The 8,958-nt window shown below is 41.2% G+C and overlaps 1 protein-coding gene across 1 annotated transcript; it reads left to right on the plus strand.

Annotated features, from left to right (window-relative positions):
- The first annotated feature begins 3,863 nt into the window (after positions 1-3,863).
- kcna3a (potassium voltage-gated channel, shaker-related subfamily, member 3a) lies at positions 3,864-6,239 on the plus strand. The gene has a single exon (XM_069691066.1). The coding sequence runs from the start codon at positions 3,973-3,975 to the stop codon at positions 5,521-5,523; it is 1,551 nt and encodes a 516-aa protein (XP_069547167.1). The 5' UTR covers positions 3,864-3,972; the 3' UTR covers positions 5,524-6,239.
- The last annotated feature ends 2,719 nt before the right edge of the window (positions 6,240-8,958 follow it).

Below are 8,958 nucleotides of genomic sequence, written 5' to 3' on the forward strand. Positions count from 1 at the left end.
TGAGTTTAGTCTGAGCTGCAAAACATATCAAGACAAATTCTTCTGAGTTGATAACAGCAGTATATTTGAGCTAAAATACTGCTTACATGCTCCTGAGGAATTTAAATGCAATTTGATTTCAGCGATTGTGCTTAACATTAATGTAATTCATAAATTGAATAAAAGACAGAGGGAATAGCCATTTTATCATGAGTCTTTTTCATAAAATTAGAGTGTTTCTTCTGTCCAAGGTCTCGGCTTTTTATCTGTCCTTTTTATGTTGAGCCCATTCTTCAGTGTTTGATAAGTGGTCTTGCAGTCAACACACACACACACACACACACACACACACACACACACACACACACACACACACACACACACACACACACACACACACACACACACACACACACCAACAGGCTTATTCCTTTTAATCCTGATATGTAACGTGTTTCTTCCTCAGCGGGAATGTGAAAAATAGTCTGTGGTCTACTTACTCCTGCACGAGTTGGACCGGAAATTGTATAACTTCTTTAACTTAACTCCTTTTCTCTTGACAAAACACTTGATGTTTTGTTGCCATGGTGACAAAAACCCAGACAAAACTTCCCATGCTTACTGATTTCCAACCACTGGGAGTTTGTTAATATCGGCATGATTTTCTTCCCGCCAAGGATATATATATTTTTTACATTCATCCGATTGAATGCACCAAAATCACCTAAACACTAACAGACCTCTAGTAAATTCACCCCGCAGCGCTCCGTTATCTTATACTTTTGAAATCAAATGGAGAAATAGATCAATTCCTGTATTGACACGTCTGTCTTTAGCCGCTAGATTAACATCCCCAGTGTTGTCACTCACTGAGGTCAACTCAGAAATCTTAGTTCACAAACAAAATTACTTTAAAGGCTTTGCAATCTATTGGAGGTCAGTCGTGAAAGGATTTATTAAAAACAATTTAAGTAACTTAAGCTGTTTGAAATGAGAAAATATCTTTTATTTAAGAAAATGCTGTCGTCAGGCAGTTCTTAGTGCTACAAATTGAATCAAGTTAAAAGGATTTGATGAAACTTTTCCTTATTTGCATTATCTGAAGTGTTTGTATCTGTGTGGATGTTGCTGCAACTGTATGATAATATTCATTATCGATTACTACTGATTGTTTTTCTTGATTCATTGATGGATCATTTGAGCGGTTCATTTTCTTACAGTCCAGGCTGATGTCTTCAAATGTCCTGTTTTGTCAGACCAACAGTCCAAGACCAAGATATCCAGTTGGCAAGATAAATGCTGCAGATCTTTACATCTGGGAATCGGGAAACGGATAACTGTTGCCATTTGTGCTTAATATACTTCAAAGATTAATCTGTTAATAGATTTGTTTTCAGTTAATTTTGTGTCATATATATATTATATATGCCATTTAATTACTGTAATAGAAGTAGGCTGCTGTAGAATTTCTTTATTGAACTATAGTTTTACAGGAAGATGTTCTTCCGATGTTGCAGTATGCTGTTGTAGAATTATGAAAAGGACTATAAAGAGGTGTAGTTTCAGTCTGGGTGGAGACTTGTGAGAGACTCAGATGTAAGTGAGGAGCTGAAGGTCATCTCACTTCTGGGATGCAGAGTGGCGACGACACTGAAACTAAACTGGAGTGAGAATGATGTTCAACTTATCCTGCAGAAGGACGGAGGAGGCGGTGCAGGACTGAAATATAGACTTGGAGAAATGGTGGTGCTGTTTGTAACCTGCTCACACAAACTCACCAACCTAATGGTAACAGATAGATGTTACACTGTCTACTTTTGTTATTTCTTCTTTTGCACATCACAGCGTGTTTTAAAGAATGAGAACAAAATGAAAACAGCAGTGTGCACATCTTAGGTTACATTTTGTTTCTGCACTTTTTTGTGCATATTAATTTCATACTTTCCTCAAAGAGTTATTTGTGGTTTCACTTTGGCAAGACTTTATTTCAAACCTTTTTCATTTAATTTCAAACCACAGATTCTGGAGGAGGGGGGATTATTTTAAGGTATCAGTACCGATCTCTCGTCATTCCCATGTGATAAAGGTTGTAACGGGTTCATACGACCTCAGAGTAATTTTGATTAAACATTGAGGATGTGATTTCATTGTGTTTTTGATTGACAACACGAGTGTGGAGGATCAAAATTAAGTATCAAGTTAAGTGTCAATTTATTATGAGAAGTTAAAGGTCTGACAGGAGGAGATAACGTTACAGAGGTTTGAAAGTTAAATGTTAAAAATGCTGACCCAACTTTGAAAGAGTATTAAAAGAAACATACAGCATATATAATTGGACATTTAAAGGAATAATCTTGAATTGTATGATGGCAAGTTAGGATTTAATTTGGAGGGTGGACCCTTCCTGGAACGTGTGGTACTCGCAGGTCCTTTAATGCAAGCGGATGTTTAACCAAAGGGTTTCTGTAATGTGGATCTTTAGCAGGGAACGATACAGTTAAAAGAAATTAAGCAGAACTGTTTTATCATGAAGTTTGGGTGCATAAACTTAAATTTATTACCCAGGTTGTACTATACTGCTCGGCTGCTTGTCTTGTTATATACCGAGAGGTTTTCCCATGTCCTGAAGCTAATTTTTTTCCCGGTTTTTTTGGATCAGTTTCATACACTTTGTGAGGGCTTTCTGGGAATCATAGTTGAGTAAATGCTGCCATATTTGGAGAGAAGAGAGGCTGAGCTTTTCCTTTGGTTTGTCATATTGAATTTATAACCTAGAGTGGCACGATACAACTAAAAAGGAGCATTGTGCGTTAGCCTTTAATCCCATTTGAACTCATTAACCCTGTGCACGTCATCCTAACCCACAGACAGTGAAGGACTCCTTTGATGAAGCCTGTCGGTATGAATTATAAACACCACCGATTTTGCATTTTCCTAATTAATCACAGCTGTAACAAAGGCTGACACTTCCGGCTCCTCTTTGAGGCAACAAAGTGTTTTGTTTTTCCATGTGGAAATGAGGCGACTGAACCAGGAGTTTTCTGTGTTGTGGTAGCAATATCGAGGGAAGCATCTGTAGACGCACACACGGACCGAGCGCGTAATAAACTCAACTCGGTGCTGCTGAGAGAACGCGCATTGATTTCAAAGCTGGTGCGCGCTTGTGTTCAGCACCATGGAGAGCAACACTCCCTCAACAACAAGAAAGAATAATAAGAATAGAATAACAGAGGAATAAGCATGTTAATATTCTGCTTGTATTCGTCGCTTTTGGACAGGGAATATCTTGACATCCACGGTGCAGACCTGTGTTGTCGGTTGATACAAAAATCCAGGTAACATCCGCGCAATTTCTGTGGGAAAAGTGAAGAAATAACTGGGGACATGTCTTGGTATTTGTCAAAAGAGTTGGACGCAAAGCATAACAAAACGATGACACTCCTTCCCTGTTGTGATTTTATTTTTTTCTTTGTGTTTAAAGTAGGCTCCACACATTTTAGATCCACGCTTGACTTTTAGTGCCACTGTCATCTCGTGATTCTTGAGAAGGGGGAAACTGGGAATGTTTTTAGACAACAGTACCGATCTGTTGCTCTTCCCACGTGATAAAGGTTATAACCGGTCCAAGCGAGCTCAAATAACTTGGATCAAAGAGGTGTGGATTTAATTTCAACAAGTGTTTTTAATTCACCACACAAGGGTGGCTGCTTGACATTAAGTGTCAAATTAATTTCCGATTGGGCGGGTGGTGGACGTATGTCAGACATATGCGCGCCGTGGGCGGGTGTCGACGTGTGAAACAAAAAAAAAAGAAAAAAAAGAGAAGAAAAAAAAAGAGGCAGAGGGGAGCGCAGCGCTTCAGCGTGTGGATACGCACTGATAGGTGATGGTTAGAGGAGATGTGAGTGGCGTCGGCCTCAGCTCTCCAAAGCTGTGAGCTTTGGCTGGGAGTGGCGTGGCGCACTCTGCCCTTCCAGACCGAAAATCACCTGTATGGCGGACCAGACCTACAGCGTGATCCAATCGCCCTCAGCAGCCAGGCACAGGAGCAGAAACGCGACTGACACCCGGGGTTATGTTGAGGTGGAGAAAGTCGTCATGACGGTAGAAAACATGCTGGAAGAGTCCGCCGTGCTCTCGGCGCCTCACCTGTCGGTGAATCGATATGAGCGAAGCCGCCATGGATGCTGCGAGAGGGTGGTCATCAACATTTCGGGTTTACGCTTCGAGACGCAACTTAAAACTTTCAACCAGTTTCCAGACACGCTGCTGGGAGACCCGAGGAAAAGGATGCGCTACTTTGACCCACTTAGGAACGAGTACTTCTTTGACAGGAACAGACCGAGCTTTGACGCCATCCTGTACTTCTACCAGTCCGGGGGGCGCATACGGAGACCTGTTAACGTCCCTATTGATATATTCTCAGAGGAGATCCGGTTTTACCAACTCGGAGAGGAGGCCATGCAGAAATTCCGTGAGGATGAAGGATTTATAAAAGAAGAGGAGCGCGTACTCCCCAAACACGATTTCCAAAAGCAGGTTTGGCTTTTGTTTGAGTATCCTGAGAGCTCCGGGCCAGCAAGGGGGATAGCCATCGTTTCAGTGCTTGTTATTTTGATTTCTATTGTTATTTTCTGCATGGAGACTCTGCCGGAATTTCGGGATGACAGGGACCCATCCACAGTGGCACCCACAGTTAATGGCACTGCTCCCTACGTGCCAAGCCCCTTCACAGATCCCTTCTTTATTATAGAAACGCTCTGTATTATATGGTTCTCTTTCGAGTTGCTGGTCAGGTTTTTCGCCTGCCCCAGCAAAACTGTCTTCTCCAAAAACATCATGAATATCATTGATATCGTCGCTATAATCCCATACTTTATTACTCTGGGGACAGAGCTGGCGGAGAAGGAAACCAACGGCGGCCAGCAGGCGATGTCCCTCGCCATTCTGAGGGTAATCAGACTGGTGAGAGTCTTTCGTATTTTTAAGCTCTCACGACACTCAACGGGACTTCAGATTTTGGGACAGACCCTCAAAGCCAGCATGAGGGAGCTGGGCTTGCTCATATTTTTTCTTTTCATCGGAGTTATCCTCTTCTCCAGTGCGGTTTACTTTGCAGAAGCAGACGACCCCTCGTCCAGTTTCACCAGCATCCCGGATGCGTTTTGGTGGGCAGTTGTCACCATGACCACGGTCGGATATGGAGACATGCATCCTGTGACTATTGGGGGGAAAATAGTGGGGTCGCTGTGCGCAATAGCAGGCGTGCTGACCATTGCCTTACCCGTGCCAGTGATTGTGTCCAATTTCAACTACTTTTACCACAGGGAGACTGACGGAGAGGAGCACCCGCACTACCTGAACACAGACAGCTGTGAGCACCTGCCCTCGGAGGAGCTGAGGAGGTGCAGCTCCTCTTCTCTCAGCAAGTCTGAGTACATGGTGATAGAGGAGGGCATGAACAACGCGTTCAAACATCCCAACTTCACCACAGAGAACAACCAGAACTGCGTGAACATCAAAAAGATATTTACAGACGTGTAAACGAAACCCAGAATGGATCATTTACAAAGCATGAAGAAATAGTAGCTATAATACTTTTTATATAGCCAAATCGTAACGTGTCAGTCCATATCTGTGGATGAACGCTGCAAAAAAAAAAAAAAAAAGTCCATTTCAACAAGGCACTTATCATTTTATTTTAATTTATTTAAGCAAAACCAGAAAAGTATTTCCAGTGTAATCACGTGTTTTTCTCGATATGACTCGAAAACATTGCACTGGCCCGTAGGCCCGTTATATTTGATCCAAACTGTGGTCAAAAGAAGAAGAAAATGAGGAATAAATAAGTGGCTTGTTAAAACCGACGTTGTTTCAGTGTATAGTGCCACCCGATGCCTACATATCTTGATGTTATAATGCGAACGTTGTTTGTGTTCGTGATTGGGATACACGTGTAGCGTAATAATCTACCGGCCAGTCAAAAACTACGTCTTGTGCTTCGTTGAAAGAAGAGTTTCATTTTCCAGTAATGTAATCGATAGACTATGGTAATTCATATAGCCAAATGCCCGTCTAGGTTATATTTAATATCATAACCTGTCGAGATGTTGGACTTGTAAGTCTTGCTCGGATTCAGGTATGGAGCGGTGATGGAAACACTTATCATGAAATCATAAATTGAGCTTTTTGTAAAGTTGTATTTTTTTAATTCAGAACTGCCTATATAGCCTCTATTAAATAAAACGGAAATGAACTGACCCCGCCTCAAACTGTCACTATAACTTCTACAGAAATATCCAGTATCATTGCAAATATCATCCAAAGCGCGCAGGAGCAGTAATGCGACACGTAAAGTGTGAATAATTGTACGTTTGAGGTCACGTGGCAGTGATGACGGGATGAAAACAGCGTGGACGGCAGGAGGGAGAGCGCGCAGCACGTCCTCGCCTTCCGCTCGCTGTACCCGCCCTTGTGATGCAGTCTCCATGACGACGGTGGTTTCCTGGGTAACCCCCTGTAATGTTACCATGGCATCGTGTTGCATTTTCACAAAAAAAAAAAAAAAAAAAAATCCGGTCCAACTGTTTTTGATTATCACCTTCTTGTCCTTGGAGGAGGAGGAGGAGGGGAGGAGGAGGGGACGGGGGGGGAGGGGGGACCGTAGCGACACTCAGCGGTATCTGAGCTTCTCCTCCGCTTTCACTGAAACGAGCTTTATCTGCTCTGTTTGTCAGACCTTCACTCCGAGTTGGCATGCCAACCAGGTCTGACGTCAGCTACCTTTCATCCCCTCCGGGCGACACTCGTACGTGAGCTTTCAGTGCGCTGACTGAGGGTTAAAGTGAGACAAACAAACGGAGAAACTCAAAGGAGTCCGAAAACTAATGACAGTCGTGTTTTCTTACACGCACGACTTTACCTTCATTATTTTTTTTTAGGGCCGCGGCTGCGGTAATAATTGGATGTAGATTATTATGATTAATCATGTGGTCTGTAAAATGTCATAAAACACTGAGAAATACCAAAGTTCAATAGGTCGTCTTCAGATGTCGTGTTTTGTCTGATTAACAGTCCAAATCCTAAAAAAACAACAACAAATTAACAGAGAAAAAGCTGCAAATGTTTAATCTTTGAGAAGCCGGAATTAATTTGTCTTTTTTTTTTTTTTTTTTTGCTTAACAAAATAGTTTTCGTGTTAAAACGGCTCTACTAAACAATTAATCACAATAATTTCAGCACTAATGATTTTTTTTGTTGCATTTGGTGTAATGGGGAATGCTCTCTCGGCATCATTTAATGTGCATTTGTGCATGATTAATTGCAGATATAAGTTTTAAAAAAAAAATCCACAGGTAAAGACAGAACAGTCATACTTGAGTCATTAAGCAGTTCAGTTGTTGTCTGTAATGTCTCTGAACTGCAGGTTTAGTCATACTTGATTTCAAGCTGAGATGAAGCCCACAGAGACGTCATCGATTTGAAAATAGCTGAGCACTGCCCTCGAGTGGATCATCTGAGTTATTACTGTCGGGAAGGAGTCTAACATCGAGCACGGGAGGGTGATATTTAGCCCCTTCTTAATAATCGTGAGGAGTGAATATATGACGGCGCCTTTATGAAGATGCTGCTGGTGTGCAATTATTAATGTAGTCTGTGTTTTTGACTCTTATCTGCAATATGATCGCCCTGGGCCTCTTTAACAACTCCAAAGAACATAACATCCTTGTTTTATTAGCTCGGTACCTCATGAGTTTCCCTGATTGAATGAAGATTGCTCGTAAACATGATTTCGAACTGATAATATTTGCGAGAGAAAATTAGACAATACTTCAATTTGAAGTCTTGGAGACCAGAAATGTAAAATATAGTCATTTACAATAGAGTTTCATAGCTCCAATATCTGACTGGTTTTGGTAGTACCGTTTATGCACCATCAAGTGAGTCTGATTGGATTTATCTTAATGAAGTTTTCTAATAGTTTGTCATAAGAAGTCCACAGAGAGACAGAACTCTCTGGAGTATAACCGCAGTAAAGTCACTGTAGGGCAACATAATTCGTATGTCTTTTTGTCCGTGAATGACATAACTAAGTGGCCACTTTATTAGGTACACCTGTACGGTCCAATGCAATGGTGTTTTATTTGTATGTAGCATTATAAGAGAGGTGATATTATAATGATGTTTATGGCTGATGTTCAGATGTGTTCCTATTCCTTTGTACATGAGCAGGGCAGAATACAAGTTAAATGCAGTTCAGGACTAAAATACCACAAAGGCCTCAATGCTAAAACATCACTGTTAGTAACACTAATAGATTAAACACCTCTAAGACAGTCTCACAAAAACTATGGAGTATTATACTCAAAAGGGATGCGCTGAATTGCATGAGACTCGTCCAGTGTACCTAATAAACTGGCCTCCAAATTCTTCGTTTGTTCTAAGAACAATATTTTATGGTCATTCTAGTATTTGTTTCCTCTTTGGGAGTATCAGAAAGGAAGTGGTGCAACTTAAAAAAAAAACTATTTCTGTCTGCACATAATGTTGTTTTTGTTTTTTTAAATTTAGACCACAATAAACTTCTGCTTAGTAATGAAAAATGGTTGATTTATATCATTTCTGTTTTTAGACATGCAGCACTGCAGGTTAGGAAACTACCTTAAAAATTCCCCTGCAGGCTTTTAGTTTGACCCTTTTGACCCTTTTATACCCCCCCCCTCCCCCCCCAAAGTGAACAAGTACAGAAACGGTCATCAAGGTTACTTGAAATGTTCTTTGCGGTACGCCAGGCTCCTTCCCCCATTTTGTAGCATCACATAGAACCTCCTTACTGCTATAACACAGCAACAAATAAAGAAAGTCATGAAACATGAATTTATGAATCAAGTATAAGGAGTAACTTAATAGCCAGCCTATAACTCCTCTCCGGTACTAAAATACTTTACAAACTGGAGCTCTGCTATGAAAATATACGTT

Source organism: Brachyistius frenatus, unplaced genomic scaffold, assembly GCF_029030835.1.
Source record: "Brachyistius frenatus isolate BFR_SWC_R1_liver_20210118 unplaced genomic scaffold, ASM2903083v1 Contig_10, whole genome shotgun sequence".
Taxonomy (NCBI): domain Eukaryota; kingdom Metazoa; phylum Chordata; class Actinopteri; family Embiotocidae; genus Brachyistius; species Brachyistius frenatus.

Bases quoted from the DNA above. Each gene is read 5' to 3' on its own strand.
- kcna3a (XM_069691066.1), top strand. From the start codon at position 3,973: ATGGCGGACCAGACCTACAGCGTGATCCAATCGCCCTCAGCAGCCAGG.